The sequence below is a fragment of the Rattus norvegicus genome, chromosome 3 (assembly GCF_036323735.1).
Source record: "Rattus norvegicus strain BN/NHsdMcwi chromosome 3, GRCr8, whole genome shotgun sequence".
NCBI lineage: Eukaryota > Metazoa > Chordata > Mammalia > Rodentia > Muridae > Rattus > Rattus norvegicus.
In genome coordinates, this window is record NC_086021.1 from 157,774,242 (window position 1) to 157,794,013 (window position 19,772).

The following is a 19,772-nucleotide window of genomic DNA, read 5'->3' on the forward strand; positions in this document are numbered from 1 at the left end:
ATTCACACAGAAAATCACAGACACACTTGTGTATAACTACAAGGAATAGATATTAACATTTCTTAACAAAAATAAAATTTAACCTGGGTTTCGTTGTTATGTATATCACATGTGTAGAAAGGCCCTTATATCTTAACCTAGTAAAATAATCCATGATTACTAAATTTCCTCATATTTTGGTGGTCATATTATTGTAACTTTATTTCAGTCACATTACACATGGCAGACCCCTAAGATTTACAATTTGTAATCATGTGTACTGGACAGTATTATGTACCTTTTAGCTATTTTTTCAGTTAGTTTTGCTCAGCTAACAGGAATATAGTCAACATCTGCTCAGTCTAAAATACAAAACATATCCTGATGATGATAAGAAAAAGTTTTGTGAAAATAAATAATTGATACAATTAATTATATTCTTATGTTTTACCCATTCTTTGGTCATATTTCAGGTAGTACTATATATACATTAAAATATTTAAAGTAAAAGTCAGGGAGTTATGTAAAACTCATTTCAAATAAACTCAAAAATGTATATTCAAAATAAAAAATCTGTCAAGATCTTCAAAATGAGTTACACTTCTCTTTGAGTTTCTCAGCTGTTTCATGTTCTTTAAATTCCTATGATCATTTCTTCTTTGAGTAACCAGGCTTCATGCTTAGTTGATAATTTCATTGTATTTAAAATGTATTCAGACCTCTTATGTGATATAAATTCGATTAAGGATCATAGTCATTGCTCTTCTTCAGCCTGATGTTCGATTTCTGAGAAGTGGATCTCTTCATGTTCATGAGTCCAAGAATAGTATACCACAGTTCCTTGAACATAGTCCAAAATTCAGAGAGAAATTCTGAATTCCTTAAGTTGTATTTTTCCTTTTTACACAATATGATTATATTTCAGACACTTATTTTTACTGCCTTGGGAATATATTTAGCCTTCAGGTAATAAATCAGAACTTCTTCTTTGGCAGAAAGGAAAAAAGGAATGTGTTAAAATTTCTCCTCGCTCAACCCTCGGTTTACAGAGACATGTGAAAACCTGTTGTTGGACATAAAAGGAATATTATTATTTCTTTGCATGATTTACTGTGATAGAAAATATGACCCACAGAAGAAAGACTACACACATAATATGTGTGGCTTGATTTTGATCAGCTCTGTGTCTCATGGAATTTGTATTTTGCAAGATCAATATTTGTTTCTCTCTCATTCTTTAAAATATTTCACTTTTTTTATTTTACATTTCAAATGTAAATAATTTCCCAGTTCCTCTTCCAGGAACCTCTTATCTCATTCCTCTCCCCTTTCATCTATGAGGGTTTCCCACCAACCTCCACACACCCCTTTTTGCCTGTCAGGAATTACATTACCATGCACTGGGCTCCAGCTGTGGCACGTCCAAGGTCTTCTTATCCCATTTGTATCCAATATGGCCGTGCTCTGCTATATATGCAGCTGCTGCGATGAGTCTGTCCTTGTTTACAGTTTAGATGGTAGATTAATCCCTGGGAACTCGGGTTGTTTACCATGGTTTTGATTATTGGTTTATACAGGCCTTTAGATCCTTCAATCCTGTCTGCATCTCCTCCATTGTGGGCCCAGTTCGCAGTTCAATGATTGGCTCTGAGCATTCACCTCTGTATTTTTCACTCTCTGGAAGGCCTTCAAAGAAAACGGTAATATCAGTATCCTGTTCACTATTCACTCCTTCGCATCAAAAATATAACGGCGTTTGGTGGCTGTATGTATATGGACAAGATCCTCAGTTGGAGGAGGCTATCCAGGGCCATACCTTAAGTGTCTACTCTAAATTTTGCCTTCATATAACTTCCCTGCAATATTTTTGATCCTGCTTCTAAAAGGACTGAGGCATCCACACTTTTGTCATCGTTCTTCTTGAACTTCCTTTGGTCTGTGGAATGTATCTTCAGTAATCATGATTTTGGGCTTATATCCATTTAACAACCATTGTACAATGTGCTGTTTTTTTGTGAATGGGTTACCTCACACAGGATATTTTCTAGTTCCATCCTTTTGTCTATGTATTTCAGGAAGTCATTGTTTTTAGTAACTGATTATTACTCCGTTGGGTAGGTACACAACGTTTGATGTATCCATTCCTCTTTTTAAATATCTCTGAATTCTTTTCAGCTTCTTCATATTGTAAATATTGCTGCCATGAGCATAGTGGAGCCCAGTAGTGGTATACCTGGATTCCCAGGCAGTACTATGTCCAATTTTCTTAGGAAACAGCAGACCGTTTTACAGAGCGGTTGTATCATCTGGCAATCCCACCAAAAATGGAGGAGTATTTCTCTTTCTCTACAGCCATGCCAGTAACTCCCCTCAATGAGTTTTTGAACTTACACATTCATACTGGTATTTGGTGGAATCTCAGGGTTGTTTTTATTTGAATTTCCCATAAGAGTATGGATGTTGAACAGTTCCTTGGATACTTGTCAGTTATATGATATTCCTCAGCTGAGAATTCTTTTTTAGCTCTTGACCCAATTTTCAATAGGTTATGTATTCTTTGGAATGGGATGTTTTGAATACTTAGAATATATTGGATATTAGCCATTTATTGGATTCAGGATTGGTAAAGATATTTCCCAATATGATGGGTTCCATTTTGTCCTGATGAAAGTGTCCTTTGCTTTTTAGAAGCTTTATAATATTATGTAGTCTCATTTGTCAATTCTTGATCTTGGAGAATAAGCCACTGGTCTTCTGTTCAGGAAATTTCCCCAGTGTCCAGGTGTTTGAGGCTCCTCTCCACTTATTCTCCTATTAGGTTGAGTGTATCTGGTTTTCCGGGGAGGTCCTTGATCTACTTGGACTTTAGCTCTGTAAAGGGTGATATGTATAGTTCAATTTTCATTCTTTTACAGGCTGACCTCCAGTTGAACCTGGTACATTGTTGAAATTGTTATTTTTTCCAGTGAATGGATTTAGCTCTTTTTTCAGAGATAAATTTAGAATACATATGTGGGTTAATTTTTGGGTTTTCCTTTAAAGTTAACAAACTTTTTTTATCACTATTGGTGTTCTATTCATGTAATTACTTCTGCCAGTGTAGTCAAGGCAATTTCACACTTTCTCTTCTTGTAGATTTACTGTGTCCTGTAATATGTTTTCTCTTTATGGTAATAATGCTCACTATCTGTATTCTTCTACATCCAGACTTCTACCCAGACCAGAATAATTTGTTGATTATGCTTCCTTTCTTCATTGCATAGTTTTGTTCCTTTATCAAAAATTAAATATCCATGGGCACATAGGCCATTTTCTGTGTATTTTTAATTCACATCATTTGATCAACTTTTTTGTGGTTGTGCTAATACCATGTATTAAATACAAATGTAGATATAAATGTAAATCAATGAACACTGCATGATCATTTCAGTTAATGTGGCCGATATGGTACACATATGTATTTATATATATCTGTATATACATGCAGAAGTGTACTCACAAGTATGGCCTTTTTAACAAAGCATGCAAAATAGCTCTTCTCATCTTTGAAGAGGTCAGGAAATCTCAAAAAATTCCAGCACATTTGAAGACCTGTATGAAATTACTGACTACCCATTGAGAATCAGCCTATGAAAACGATGTGTCAGCTTGGGATCTTACATTATGACATATTCTGCAGTAAAATCAGACATATAAGCTACAATAAAAAGAACACTCAGGTTGCATTTATATAATCAATTGCATGATTCTGTGTGTACATGTGTGGTTATTTCCATGTTTAGAGATCAGTGTGTGTGTGTGTGTGTGTGTGTGTGTGTGTGTGTTTGTGTGTGTGTGTTCATGTATAAAATTTAAAGAAGAACCCACAAATATTTTAGAGAGAAGATACAGAAAAAATATATGAAGGATGTAGTAGATGGGAAAAATATGATATACAGTTTGGATTATTTTGGTCTTTTACCTGCAAGCTCACTTAATTCTATCTGGCCTTACCCCTTGTTTATTTTACCAAAGACAATACTCGCATTTTCTTCACACTATTTTTTTTTATCTCTTTGTATGACCATACAGGAATCAAGATATGGCTTTTTTGTATCACTTTTTGGTGTCCAACTTGTGTAACTTGCCCCCTAGTTCTCAATCTCTTCTGTATGTAACCATTTTACTTACACTCTCAAAATTCTAAGACCTCAATCTACTTCCTTCACAATAGTATGCAATATACATTGTCCCCTTTTGATCTATACTAAGTTGATACCCATAGCCTACACAAGTTGTTTCTTTTATTTGAGCATTCAAATGCATATACCTTCATGATTTAACAATTTCTGTATCATAAACTTATTTCTTTAATATTCCTGAGAGGGCAGAATTATCCAGTGTTAATTGTCCTTTAAAGATGATATTTCAAAGGCTCCAAGAACTTTCAGTTCTGCCCTTTTCTAGGTACCATTTTTGGCAATATGATGAAACAACCTTTCACTGGGACAATAGTAGGATATTATCTTTCCACAATTCAATAGCACCAGTCATTACAATTTTAAAGGAAGTTACTTGAATGGTATTTGATGCGTTCCTCCCTGACCTCACTGAATTTATTGTAACGTGTGTTCTATACCTTCTGTCCTTTGATTTACACATATTTCATCTAAAATGAGTTAGAGTTTAGAAAAAAAATCATGGAGAGGTAGCTCATAGTTTAATAACAGTGTGTTATACCTTTTTATATCAAATAATAATTGACACAATCACACATGTGCTAATATCCCACTTAATGTAGCAAATTAATATTTGAATATTCTCTCAGATGTTTCAGAGTTGTCAGGTTCACTATTCTTTCACCATATTCACAATAGGAATCCCAGAATTTTGTGCCCATGAGATACCTTTTCATATTATAATACCTTTTTTCCTCCATCTTTATTAAATTGGGTATTTCTTATTTACATTTCAATTGTGTTTACCTTTTCCAGGTTCCAGGTCAACATCCCACAACCCCTCTCCTTCCATTCTCTATGGGTGTTCCCCTCCCTAACCTCCCCCCATTACCACTCTCCCCCAAAAATCCCATTCACTGGGGGTTCAGTCTTCGCATGACCAAAGGCTACGCCTTCCAATGTAGCCCTACTAAACTATTCATTGCTACCTATGCAGTTGGAGCCCGTGGTCAGTCCATGTATAGTCTTTGGGTAATGGCCTAGTCCCCGGAAGCTCTGGTTGGTTGGCAATGTTGTTCATATGGTTTCTCAAGCCCCTTCATGCTCTTTCATTCCTTTATCTGAATTCTTCAACAGGTTGATTTCATTCTGCAATGTTTGGAATTATTTATTACAGAGACCTTTATATCCTCTGCTTGTTTGCCATGAAGTAATAATTTTTCTTCTTATTCAGTGTCATCTTCTTCTACTACTTCCACTACTACTTCTTCTTCTTCTTGTAATTCTTCTTCTACTTCTTCTTCTACTTCTTCCTCCTCCTCTTCTTCTTCTCCTAATTCTCCCTCTTCCTCTCTTCCTCCTTCTCCTCCTTCTTCTTTTCCTCCTCCTCGTATTGCTCCTCCTTCTCCTCTTCCTCCTGTTCTCCTCCTTCTCCTCCTCCTCCCACTTCTGCTCCTCCTCCTCCTCTTTATCCTCCTCCTTCTACTTCTGATGCTGATGCTGATGCTGATGAAATCAATGACAATGACGACAACAATGACAGTATTTAGTTTTTCGGAGTTTTCTTTTAAACATTTTTCTATGTTCCTACAGTTTGTACTTCTCATTGATATATGAAATGATGCTGAATTTTAATCTGCTCTTTGCTGAGAGTAGTGTCCTATGCATTATTTTCTCTCAAGATTTTATGAACTTTATGTAGGACAATAAAATTCTGTCAAAATATAGTATAAAAACATTTGTTGTCTTTTATTATACAGATCTGAAGTAAGCTCTTCTTTTTGTATTCGGCTATTAATTGTGAAAACAATGCCCTTTTTTCTATTTTAAATATGATTTTTGAAGATTTTCTTCCGTTAGCATCATGTTCTTTATTGTCTGTTCCTTATACCATTCAATAATTCGATATGCTCCCTTAAGCCCTTATCTCTCTAAAATTTATATAAAGAGAATAATTTACAAAGGAGGATAAGAGCAAATTTAAAATTGAACATTATCAGGAGTTAAAAAATGAAATAAAATACCAAGTTAGGGCGAATACCCAGTTAGGAGGGCTAAAATTGACAAGTATCTGTGTAGGGAATGTGAAGAATGCTGAACATAAAAGCACAGTTATTGGTGGGCCTGTTAACTGGTATACTATTTTAGTCCTCACAAAGAAAGCAACAGAAATAACAAAATTCATATTTTTCCTACTGCAGATTTTTTCATATCAAAGTATTCTTTTTCACTTCAGAGATTCATGCAAGTCTTTGTTCATTGCTCCTCTATTCACAGTAACTAGGACATAGATCAGCATAGATATCTATCACTTGAATCATGAATAATCATGATGTGGAAAATATGCAAAAGAATATTCAACTTTAAAGTAAAATTAACTATGACTCCTTAGAACTGACTCTTCTTTCAGTGGCAAAAAGTAATTAAGTGACATTTTCAAAGCTATCTTCATGTCTTCTTCTCTTATTTAGCGATGGACTTATTCCTGAAAAAAATCATAGGGTTGAACAGATAATCAAAATATATAATTCAGGTAATATTCTCAATCAAGACATCACTTTTGCAAGCACAGATCAGCCATATCTACTTTTTATTTTAAAAAGCCCGTCCTCCAAAACACATCTGATTCATTCCTTGCTTGTCTTTGCTGTTGATGCTTTTGCTGCTGCCACATACACCAATGGACACCACACACCTCACTCATTTCATATACTATAGTTTCTAGTTAAATTTATTGAAATACATTCCTGCTGATAATTTGGAATGAGTGACTGTGAGTGTGTGTGTGTGTGTGTGTGTGTGTGTGTGTGTGTGTGTGTGTGTAATTTGTCATCTACATTGATGCTGATTTCCAATATGCATTGTAGTTCGAGTGGGAGATAGGCTAGTCTTTGAAAATATAGACTTGCCTAACAAAAATATATGTCTTTAGGAGGATAGAACATGAGAACAATCTACTTTTGGGTGCTGAAGCATTGCCAAATGCTATGGGGAAGAGAGCAGGAATTTCAGTATTTTGGGTAATCCTGAGAGTTCAGAGATGACAACTACTTTGATCTCATTCCTGGCCCACTAGAAACCTGCCTACTGCCTTCTTCTTTGACCCCTGGTTATAGGAACCTGGGAGAGGTCAAGGCCAGGAAATTACAGTTTTCTGCCTGTCCTCCAGAGGTGAAAATCAGAGGCCTGGTGTGCAGACATAACTGAGAGCAGAGATAAGACCAACTCTTCTGCTCAAAGCAGCCCAAATAGTGTCCTCAGGACACACAAACAAAGAGCAGACTAGGACAAGACACTTCCTGTTTCTGCCTGTGCCTAGATTCAACAGGAATCTACAGATCTCGATTCCGCAATCCCGCTGGAAGAAAACAGGTTTACAGTAGTTCTGAGGCACGAACTTACAAGAGGTTCAATCTACTGTCACATACAGCAAGACAAGCAAACAACAGAGACAAAATGATGATGAGAGGCAAGTGCAGGAAAATAAGCAACAGAAACAAAAACTACTTGTCATTATTAGACACCAGTTCCCACACCATGGGAAATACCGGATATGCAAACACACCAGAAAAGCAAGATTTGAATTTAAAATCACATCTCATGATAGAAATAGTGGACTTTAAGTATGATATATTATATTTCCTTAGAGAAATAACGTGCAACGCAGGTACACAAGTCAAACCCGTACAGAGGAAATATAAAAGTCCATTAACATTATACAGGAAAATTCAACCAAACAGGTGAAATAATTGAACAAAAACCATCCATGATCTAAAAAATGGAAATAAAAACAATAAACAAATTACAAAGCGAGACAACAGTGGACACCGGAAACCAAGGAAAGACATAAGGAGGCATAGAAACAATCGTCAGCAAGAGAATACAATAGATAGAAGAGAGAATCTCAAGGACAAAAGATACTGTACAAAACATGCCCAGAACCATCAAAGATAAGGTAAAAGGCCAAAGACTCCTTTCATAAAAATTTCAGGAAATCCAGGACACAATGTAAAGTTTAAACCTGAGGATAATAGGTATAGCAGAGAGTGAAAAATTGCAACTTAAAATGTCAGTAAATGCCTTCAACAAAATTATAGCTGAAAACGTCCCAAACCTAAAGAAAAGTATGCACCCAAAGATAAAAGGAGATTACAGTAAAACAAACAGAGTGGACTAGTAAATATGTTCCTCCTGTCTCATATTAGTCAAAACACCAAATGCACGAAACATTAAGAATTTTAAAGCAGTAAGGGAAGAAGGTCAAGTAATATATGAAGGCAGACCTTTCAGATTTACACCATACTTCTCATAAGAGACAATGAATGCCAAAAGATATTGAACTGATATCATACAGATCCTAAGAGAACAAAAATGACAGCTCAGGCTACTATTTCCAGTAAAACAATGATAGAGAAATGAAGATACTCCATGACAAAACTAAATTTACACAATATTGTTCTAGAAATCCAGCCCTACAAAGGATAAAAGATGGAAAACTCCAACACAAGTAGGGAAATTACTCCATAATACAGCAAGAAAATAATCTCTTTGTAATAACACCAAAATAAGACAGACACATATGCATAAACACAACTCTATCAACAAAATAGCAGGGAATAAATAATCACTAATCCTTAATATCTCTTAACATCAATGTAATCAATTCCCCAATAAAAATACATAGACTAAGAGACTGGATACCTAAAGAGGGCCAAGAATTTAGCTGCACACCAGAAACACAACTCAGTGACAAAAACAGCTTCTACCTCAGAATAAAAGGCTGAAAAAGTTTTTGCAAGCAAATGGTCCCAAGAAACAAGCTAGAGTAGCCATTCTAATGTCAAATAAAATAGACGTTGGCCAGAAGTTACTGAAGAGGATAAGGAAGGACACTTCATATTAGTCAAAGTTAAAATCCACCAAGATGAACTCTCAATCCAAAATGTCAATGATCCCAACGAAACGGCACCTACATTCATAAAAGAAACATTACTAAAGCTCAAGTAACACACTGCAATCACAAGATAATAGTAGGAGATTTGAACATCCCACAATCATCACTGGAACGATCATGGAAACATAAATTAAACAGAGACATAGAGAAACTAACAGAATTTTAGAACCAAATATGCTTAGCAGATATTTATAGAACATTTCATCCTAAAACAAAAGAGTATACTTTCTTCTCAGCACCTCATGATACCTTCTCCAATATTGAACATCTAAATGGTCATCCAACAGGGCTCAATGGATACAAGAAGATAGAAATAATTCCATTCATCCTATCATATCAATACCAGAATAAGGCTTGCCTTCAATAACAACAAAAGCAACATAATTCCTGCATACAATATAAGTTGAACAATGCACCACTCAGTGTTAATTTTGTAAAGGAAGAAAAACAGAAAGGAGTTAAAGACGTTTAGAATTTGCTGGAAATGAAGGAACAAAATACACAAAATTATGGGACACAATGGTAAAATCAATAAGTAGAAACCAAATAGCTCTGAGTGTCTCCACAAAGAAGCTGGAGAGAGAAAACAGTAGGTTGTTGACAGCACACCTAAATGCTCTAGAACAAAAAGAAGTAAAAGTATCCAACAGCAATACGAAGCATGAAGTAATCAAACTAGTGGCTGAAATCAACCTAGTATAAGCAAAAAGAACTGTACAAAGAATCAACAAAGCCAGTAGTTTTTTCTTTGAGTAAATCAAGAAGATAGATCAACCCATAGCCAGACTAGTAGAGGGCATCGAGAGTGTATTGAAAATATCAAGTCAGAATTGGAAAGGGAAAAAAACATAGGAGCAGAATCTGAGGAATTCAAAGAGTTATCTGATACTACTATTTAAATTTCTTTGAACAAAATGGGGAAATCTGGCTGAAAAGACTAATTTGCTGGACAGATGCCTGGTACCAAACTTAAATCTGAATCAGATAAACTATCTAAATAGTCCCATAACTGGTAAAGAAATAGAAGTAGTAATTAAAAGTTTCTCAACAAAAAAGAGCCCAGAACCAAATGGGTCTAATGCAAAATTCTTTTAGGCCTTCATAGAAGACCTAGTACCAATACTGTTCATACTACTCCACAAAATAGAAACAGACAGAACACTAAACAAATTCTTTTATGAATTCACAATTATGCTTAAACCAAAACCAAACAAAGAGCTAACAAGGAAAGAGAATGTCAGAACAATATCCCTTAAGAAAATCAATGCAAACATAATCAATATAATTCTCACAAAACAAATATAAGAATCCATCGAGACCATTACCCATCTTAATCAAGTAGACTTCATCCTAGCAGTGCAGGGATGATTCAATATAGGGAAATCCATAACTGAAATCCACTATATAAACAAACTCAAAAAAACCAAACAAATAAATCATTAGCTGCTGAGAGAACATTTCGAAAAACTCAACAGCCCTTCATGATAAAAGTCTTGGAAAGATTACAGAATCAAGGCTGATATTTAACAAATAGGAAGAGGAATATGCGGCAATCCATTAGCCAACATCAAAATATATGGAGAGAACGAGAAACAGTCCCACTAAATCAGGGACTAGAGAAGACTGTCCAGTCTCTCCCTACTTACTCAATATAGCACTCGATGGTAGAGACAGAACAATCAGACTACAAAGGATTTCAAAGGGATACAAGTTGCATAGGAAAAAGTCAAACTATCAGTATTTGTCAATGGTAAGATAGTATATTTGAATGACAACATAGTTTGCACCAGAGAATTTCTAAGCCTAATAAAAATTTAAACAACGTGACTAGGTACAAAATTAACTCTTACAAATCAATAGCCTTCCTCTACTCAAAGGATAAACAGTCTGAGAAAGAAATTAGGAAAATGACACCCAACATAGTAGTCACAAATGACATAAAATAACTCGTTGTGACTCTAACCAAGCAAACAAAATGACTGGACTGCAATTACTTCAAGTCTCTAAATAAAGAAATTGAAGATTTCAGAAGATGGAAAGAACACTCATGCTCATGGTTTTGCAGGATTGATATCGCAAAAATGGACATTTACCAAGTGCAATTTACTGTTTCAATGTAATCCCTATTACCATTCCAACTTAATTCTTCATACAGTCAGAAAGAGTATTTTGCAAATTCATTTGGAATATCAATAGATCCAGCATGGTGAAAACTATCCTAAGGAATAAAGAACATCTTAGTGAATCACCGTCAATACCTCATTCTGTATTACAAAAGAATTGGTACAGAGAAAGGCAGGTAGATCAATGCAGATTACAGAAATGATCTCAAACACCTGTGTTCACTTGAAATTTAAAGCGGCAAATCATTTGAGGGATAAAAGATAGCAGTTTTTTCATTTTTAATAAGGTATATTTCTTTTTTCTTTTTTTTCTCCATCTTTATTAAATTGGGTATTTCTTGTTTACATTTCAGTGGTTATTAGCTTTCTAGGTTTCTCAGGCAAACATCCCCCTTACCCCTCCCATTCCCCTTTTGTATGGATGTTCCCCTCCCCATCCTCCTCCCATTACTGCCTCCCCCCAAAAATGCCTTTCACAGGGGTTCAGTCTTGGCAGGAACAAGGGCTTCCTCTTTCACTGGTGTCCTAACTAAGCTATTCATTGCTACCTATGCAGTTGGAGCCCAGGGTCAGTCCATGTATAATATCTGGGTAGTGGTTTAGTCCCTGGAAGCTCTGGTTGGTTGGCATTGTTGTTCATATAGAGTCTCAAACCCTTCAAGCTCTTTCAGTCCTTTCTCTGATTCCTTCAACAGGGGTCTGATTCCTAGTTCAGTGGTTTGCTGCTGAAAAAGATAGCATTTTCAATAAATGATGCTGATTCAACTGAAGTCAGCATGGAGAAGAATGCAAATGAAGTAATTCGTATTGCCTTGTAACAATATTAAGTACAAGTGAATGTAGGACCTCCATATAAAATCATATACACTCAAAGTAATAGAAGAAACAGGAAGGAAGAGACGCAAACCTATGGTCACTGGGAAAAAATGTCCTGAACAAAACAGCAATTGCTTAAGCTCTAACATAAAGATTCAGCAAATGGGAACTCAAAAAACTGCAAATCTTCTGTAAGGCAAAGGACACTTTTACTGGGACAAAAATGGAAAACAAACAACTGGGAAAAGATCTTTATCCATATTACATCTGATAGAGGAGTAATGTACAATATATGTGCAGAGAAATCATGAAGGTAGACACTAGAAAGCCAAATATCATTATTAAATATAAGATACAGATCTAAAGAAAGAATTCTCAGCTGAGGAATATTGAATTGCTGGGAAGTACATGAATATATTCAAAATCATAGACATCTGAGAAATACAAATGAAAACAACCCTGAGATTCTACCTCACAATTGTCAGAATGGCTAAGATAAGGAACTCAGGTGACAACAGATGCTAGCAAATATGTGCCGATAGAGAAACACTCTGAATTGGATCTTCATGTGAAGTGGGCTCTGATTGGCATTTCCTTTGGTCTCTGCTCCAAACTTTGTTTCAATATTCTCTGAAGCATCCAACTGAATTGTTGGTGGGAATGCAAACTGCTACAACATCTCTGTATATCATTCTGGAGGTTACTCAGATATTGGATATTGTACTACCCAAATGATGCTCCAACCAATCAAAAAGATAGATGCACCAGTATGATCATGGCAGCCTTATTTACAATAGCCAGGAGCTGAAAAGAACTCAGATGCCCTTTAAAAGAGGAATGGAAATATCTGTTACATCCATTCAGTTCATGACTTCTCTTAATCTGTCTAGGTCTCTGTTTAAGTTCTATTTCCATGACCTGTACATTGATGAGAGTGGGGTGTTGAAATCTCCTACTATTATTGTGTGAATTGCAATGTGTGCCTTGAGCTTTTGTAAGGTTTCTCTTATTATGTAGGTGCCCTTTTATTTGGAGCAGAGTTAGTTAGGATTGAGATTTCATCTTGGTGGATTTTTCGTTTCATGAATATAAAGTGTACATCCTTATCTTTTTTTGTTGACTTTTAGTTGAAAATTGATTGTATTCAACATTAGAATGGCTACTCCAGCTTGCTTCTTCTGCCCATTTGCTTAGAAAGTTGTTTTCCAGCCTTTCCCTCTGAGTTAGTGTCTGTCTGTGTCTCTGAAGTGTGTTTCCTATACGCAGCAGAATGCAGGGTCCTCTTTGCATATCCTCTTTGTTAATCTATATCTTTTTATTGCAAAGTTGAGACCATTGATGTTGAGAGATAATAAGGAATAGTGATTATTTCTTCTGGTTATATTCATATTTGGATGTGAAATTATGTTTGTGTGCTTTTCTTTTCTTTGTTTTGTTGCTGAGAGGATTAGTTTCTTGCGTTTTCTAGGTTATAGCTTGCCTCCTTCTGTTGGGCTTTACCATTTCTTATCCTTTGTAGTGCTGGGTTTGTAGAAAGATATTGTGTAAATTTAGTTTTGTCATGGAATATCTTGTTTTCTTTATCTATGTTAACTGAGAGTTTTGCTGGATACAGTACTCTGGGCTAGCATTCATAAAAATTGACCTTTGGAAATGACAATTTCACATTGTGAGTACTAATTTGTGATAGCATACAACTTCAGTATTTACCCTGCACGTAAAATCTAATGTTACACCAGAGTAGACAAGGCCTATGACCATCCTTTCATTTCTCTCTTCCAACAAGGTGCATCAAATGTGAATACATGTATAAATATAGGTAGTTTTAAGCCCAACCCTATTTGGAGTCTGGTGGAGATTTACTAATGAGTATTACTCATAGAGCAATGCACACAAACAAGAAAACACTTTCTACCTCTTTTTAATATATAGAAAGCTTTTTCTGACAGAACCCATCCTACGTCCTCCAAACTAAAGACAATAACCAATTAACAAACTGAGAACTCCCAAACATGTCTCCATGCTAGAGGCTATCCTCATTGTGCGATCCCATGACTCCATTCTTGGTCCTTTTGTGACTCACAATGGTGCCTGGATGCCACAAAAACTGGGACCAATGTGTCCTGGAATTTTGAAGGCATGGTGACCCTCAAACAAGGGAAAGCTAAATGTCCAATTTCAGAGTGCATTTTCCTGCCATAGACATCATGACCTATTGTTTCACAGCAGCCCATTACACACCCTGTGGCAGCCCGTATAAATGAAGTACAGCATGTCCTGTGTATTTCACCGCCATTGTGACATGCTCAGGGACTAAGCCAAAGCACTCACGGAAGCATACATGAGGACTTCAGTATATCACTATTTTATACTGTCTCGCTGTTTGGAGCCATTTAGTCAGAAAAATTAAACTTTTACTCACTTCACTTTCATTATCATCTCAACATTTTCAAAAATGTCAGTGTCATAAGACATTTATTTGCTGTACCCATGTGGATGTGAACCCTCATTTGGATCTTTCTTATTCAACAAAGTTAGAGACTCTGAGGCTGCTGTCACTCAAAAATAGCTGTTGAACATGTTATTGAGCAAGGAAAGAACAAGCACATGTGGGTATTTTCAGAGGAAAGATAAAGGGAAAGATACATGGGCACTATATTCTCAGCAGTCTAATCAACTGCTGATGTTGGTACTGGTAAGGATTCATCAAGGATAGGTCATCCACTGGAGTGATGAGGCAATGCCAGAGACATCTGCATCCTGCACTGTGCCACTTGACATTAAGTTATATATTGTGACAGCTGGAGCTTATCAAGGCCATATCATTCTCCCAGGGGGCGTCATATACCTCAAATGAGCAGAATTCCTGCTAGAAAATAAACAAAGAATGTCGATCAGTGCTGAATAAAGCTAGGATGAAATTTGATACCAGAAGTGTTTGAGAAAATTTGGCTGGTGAATGTAAAAACCAACCTCTCCCAACTATACGGTATTCAGCCATCTTAAGCTGACTGGTGATAGACAGCACCAATGATGTCCATCTACCATATGACAAGTGTCTACCGTTTAGGGGCACAAGCATTCCCTACTTTTTTTCTTGTCAAAACATCCCCTTAAGGATAATTCTATGACTCCTTCAATCATCTCAGAAGGATACATTCTCTACACAGGACCCTCTCACTCCTAGACAGGGTACATCCTAGGACATGGAAATAGAAATTTCTGAAACCTTCATAGTAGGGAAAGTGGCAGGAAGAATTGCCAATGTACTCAAGTGCACAGTATCTCCAATGTACAACTCCCAATGCTTAAGCCAGAATTTTGTGTTAAGAACAGATGGTAAGAACAGATCGGTAAGAACCGATGGGCTGATTTTCATTGAGAGAAATGTGGACAGAAGCTTTCTTGGAAGGGTAAACATCTCTTCAAAACAATGCAAACTATTGCTACCTCCTCCATTTTAACTAAGCCACACTACAGTGATCTCAGAACACATAATTCACATTTAAGCATACTTTGAAACTCAAATTATTTATATGTACAGATACACTGTTCCCCCTGTGCTGTTTATACTGTCAATACTTCCTAGATGTATTCTTAACTAAGTACACTACATTTACACATATATATTTTAACATTATCACCTATGTATCTTTGAACTTTTGACTAAGAAAATTCCAGACACTTTGAACAACTTACACACAAACACACACACACATATACACACACACATACACACACACACACATACACACACACACACACACAAACATTTTCCCATCTATTTGCAAATATTTCCCTGTGCATGTATATCATCCCAAATGTACTTTCCCTAAATCACAAGGTTGTACATTCCTCTACTTTCACAAAAGGGTTATAGCCTTACCTCCTGCTGTCCATCCTGGTCCTTTGCAGGACAGTTGGTCAAGTCATTCTGGCTCTTCAAACAGTTTGTTTTGACTAGGATCACATCAAACAAAAATTTGGTTCCAGCCACCACCTAAGGTTAATTTAGAGATTCACTTTTACATTAATATGAACTTCACATGAGCTCTTTTAAATTCCAGTAAGTGAATCAGGACACAGAGAGAAAACTGTTTCTAATACTTTGGAAAATTGTGTGGCTCAGAAGAGTCAGCAGTCACAGGTGAAATATCACCCCATGAGAACAGCAATGTCTACCAACTAGAGCTTCCAGAGAATAAACCAAAAATATATACATGGTTTCACCTATGGCACCAACAATATATGTAGCAGAGGCTGGCCTTGCTGGGCAACAGTGGAAGGAGAAGCCCTTGGTCATGGCAAGGTTGGATCCCCAGTGTAATGGATTGTCAGGAAGAGAGATAAATGAGGGTGAATGGGGAGGGGAACAGCCTTATAGAAGAAGGGGAAGAGTGGGGGATAGGAGTCTTATGGACAGGAACCTGGGAAAGGAAAAATATTTGAAATTTAAATAAATATCTAGTATTATTAAAAAAGGAAATAACTCCAATAAAAAAAGAAAAAAATGAGCACTGATTGCTCTTCCAGAGGTTCTGATTTCAATTCCCAATAACCACAGGGTAGCAGACAACTATCAGTAATTGATCAGGTGCCCATTTCTGGTGTGTGTGAAGATAGCAATAGTGTACTCATGTAAATAAAATAAATACATCTTTTAAAAAAAATGTATTCATCAATTCAAGGCTGATCAGAGGACCAGTGATATCAGTAGGCTAAAGAACAGGATTAACTTGAAACTCTAGCCAGAGATGAAGAAGTAGGTTTGTTCCAGTGAGTGGTGTCTGGGAACTCACTGAATCATTGTGAGAGGAGGAAATCCATTCTTTCCTTTTATTCCAACTCTTCCTGGCATGGACATAAAGACATGGGGTGCTTCACTTAAAGGATATCTCAACACAAAAGACATATAATTTTACACTGTCTTCCTTTAAAGTAAAACTATTAATAGGTATGTGTTTGAGTGTGAAATTTTCATGTATGATTTTTATGTTTTATTTAATTATAATTATATATTTTCCCACAAGGAATCCCTGAATAATCCAGACAGATTTCTAGAGAAGCAAATGTGGACAGCAGACAAAGTGTTAAGAACCACATGAACCCTTAAGTGAATCACGTGCCTGACATACCATTAAGATTCACATTAATTAAGACTCATCTTCTCTATTCAGTGTGCAATGTTCTATGATTCTCTAGTAGTTGTCATAATATGCCTGAATAAAGATGTTTATGTAGATATCTTTTTTATTTAAAGGTCAGGATTTCATAGGTGCCAGTCCATTATGCATAAAAGAGTGTCTAGAGAACCATGAAATTAACATAATGTTGACAGAAAACCAAAAACAGGACATGGAAGAAAGAATCAAGCGAACACTTGAGGTCAGAGAATGTGGTATCAGTAATATTTTATTTAAGTATCCCAACCAATTAACTCTGATGACCACTCATTAGTTTCATCATTTTAAAGTTTCAATCATGGATAATGAAAGAGTTTTCAAGAGACTCGGGATACATAATGATCTGCTGAAGGCAATTACATAGTCCAATGGAAAATTTCGTTAATACTCACTCACCTAACACTCATTAAAATTATGTTCGCAATCTAGAGAACCTCAATGTAGTTTCCTTTTATGAACTCTTATAAAATAACTGAGGACTGCACAGGAAAATGTGAGTCCATATGAAAATGCTGTAGACAGGAATAAATGGGTTATTCTTTATATCATTGATATTAAGGGCAAGAAGAATAGAGTTTTCTCCATAGATGCATCATAACTCACTGCTGTGTTTGTATTTATATTAGTAACATCCACAGTGTGCTTGAGAGATGGTCTTAGTGAGATGGTTAGATTTTGAAGTTTTTTTTTAATATGATGGACTGCAAGTATATATTTTCTGCTTGCTTCAATGTTGAATCTATGGCTTAGCATCCACTAGTATGGGCTATTGACCCCTGATTATTCTTGCAACAATCTCCTTTCAGCCCTCTCCATTGTGCTATTTTCAAGTAGATTCCCCGATGCTCCTACATACAAGTATTGAGAAGGCAATCCAGACTATGATCCAAATCTAGTGGAAGAGGAAACAATTTTTTGAAGCCAATTCCTGGGACAGTCAAAGGTAACCATGAAAAATGAAGCTAATGTCCTGAAGAGTGGTGGTATTCCTACTATAACGACTCGTATAAGATCTAAGTCATCATTGTCTTTCAACCTGAAGATGCCAAAAGAAATAGTATTTTGCATATAAACTTATTCTTTATGATAAAGGAAAGCCTGTTTTACATTTCTGTCTGGAAAATCATTGGGTTTTCATCATTCAAACAGCTACCTCATACTCAGTAATATCCTATTAGGGTACCAATCCCTAAATGCAGTGGAAAAACATAGGCTTATCACCATGATGGGTGCAGGTGTTTATACACAGTTCTGCAAATCTTTAAGGAAAAGAAGTTCAGGCAAAAGAAATTTGTGAGGTCCTGAAGCCATTCTGAGAGTGGCTAGAAATGGATCATGATTACTGAGTGATTCTCTATATGAGAAATCTTTGTACAAACAGTTTCTTCATTTATCTGTAAATTCTTTTAAAATTTATAAAAGATTGCATTTTTACATGATGGAAAAAATACACTGAAGAGTTTGCTAACAGTACATGTAGATATTGCTAACCCAGATACGCTTATCTTTCAGCTATTGGAGGAATCTGGATTAAAGTCAATCAAATATAATAGTAAAAAAGATATGCTGGATTGAATTATAGCCCCTGTGCTATAGTTTTAAAAGTTCTTATATTGTTTAATATCATAAACAAGGTATGAATTGTATAAAACACTAAAAATATCAAGAAGGAATTCTACTTGTGGTGAGAATATAATTTTGTGGTAACATATTTATGTGTTTGCAATATCTACAGCCTTAAGAAGACTAACAATAATAAGGTTTTCCCAGATCTGTTCAAGAGCCACTGTTCTTGTGTGTTGGAGAAGTTTAGCAAGAAACAGACATGCTGCACACACTGGCATGATACTCTTACGTTTCAAAGGAGTAAAACAAGTTATTGCAATTTGGGTAAACTAACCTACATGTACTTTCAGAGGACAGAACATATCTCATCAAAAGACATAATGAAGTACATAACATGTGAATATTGCCAATATGTTCAAGTCAACTCACTAGATACAAAGCAGACTGACTTAGAACCCGACAGCAATACGTTGGCGAGAATGCTAGATGGAGTAAACAGACATACCTGTCCCTCTATAATTCAGGCCTTCTCAATGAAGGATAACATACCTGCTTTTGGACATTCTTCACTTCCAACACACGGCTCAGGTACAAGTCACTGTTGTTTTCATTGTACTGACTGACAGCAAAGTTCAGTGATTCTCTGGCCCCTTCGTCTTCCATGCTAGATTTCTCTATGCCACCCAGAATGTGACCTAGCACAGGGTAAGTGCACAGTTTCAGAACTAGCATGAAGGTGGTCAGGAGAAACAGTCGAGCATGGAGCAAGTAGGCCATGTTCTTCTCGAAATGCACTTCGATCCAAGGTTAGAAGAGGAACTGCAGTGAACCTCGATCAGCTAGTGAGTACAGACTTCAAATGCATTAGCCTTTTATTCTCTGTTCTTAGTTTACATTGGCTCCTTTCCAGTACCATATGTTTTTTTCACCTTTTCCCTCCTTTTACTAGTTCTCCTTTTTACTATTTATTTTCTCTCTTGTGGTTCTTCCTAAA

At 36.1% G+C, this 19,772-nt stretch overlaps 1 protein-coding gene across 1 annotated transcript; it reads right to left on the bottom strand.

Annotated features, from left to right (window-relative positions):
* Window positions 1-14,814: 14,814 nt before the first annotated feature.
* On the bottom strand, window positions 14,815-19,555 carry Cyssl2 (cystatin S like 2). Its single transcript, XM_003749587.4, has 3 exons — window positions 19,328-19,555; window positions 15,916-16,029; window positions 14,815-14,898 (listed from the first exon to the last, which is right to left on the bottom strand). The coding sequence occupies exons 1-3, from the start codon at window positions 19,553-19,555 to the stop codon at window positions 14,815-14,817; spliced, it is 426 nt and encodes a 141-aa protein (XP_003749635.1).
* Between the last annotated feature and the right edge of the window lie 217 nt (window positions 19,556-19,772).

Coding starts and splice junctions, on each gene's coding strand:
- Cyssl2 (XM_003749587.4), bottom strand. CDS start 19,555: ATGGCCTACTTGCTCCATGCTCGACTGTTTCTCCTGACCACCTTCATG. Junction 16,030..19,327: donor TGAAGAATGTCCAAAAGCAG/GTATGTTATCCT, acceptor AATTAACCTTAG/GTGGTGGCTGGAACCAAATT. Junction 14,899..15,915: donor ACCAGGATGGACAGCAGGAG/GTAAGGCTATAA, acceptor TTTATTTTCTAG/CAGGAATTCTGCTCATTTGA.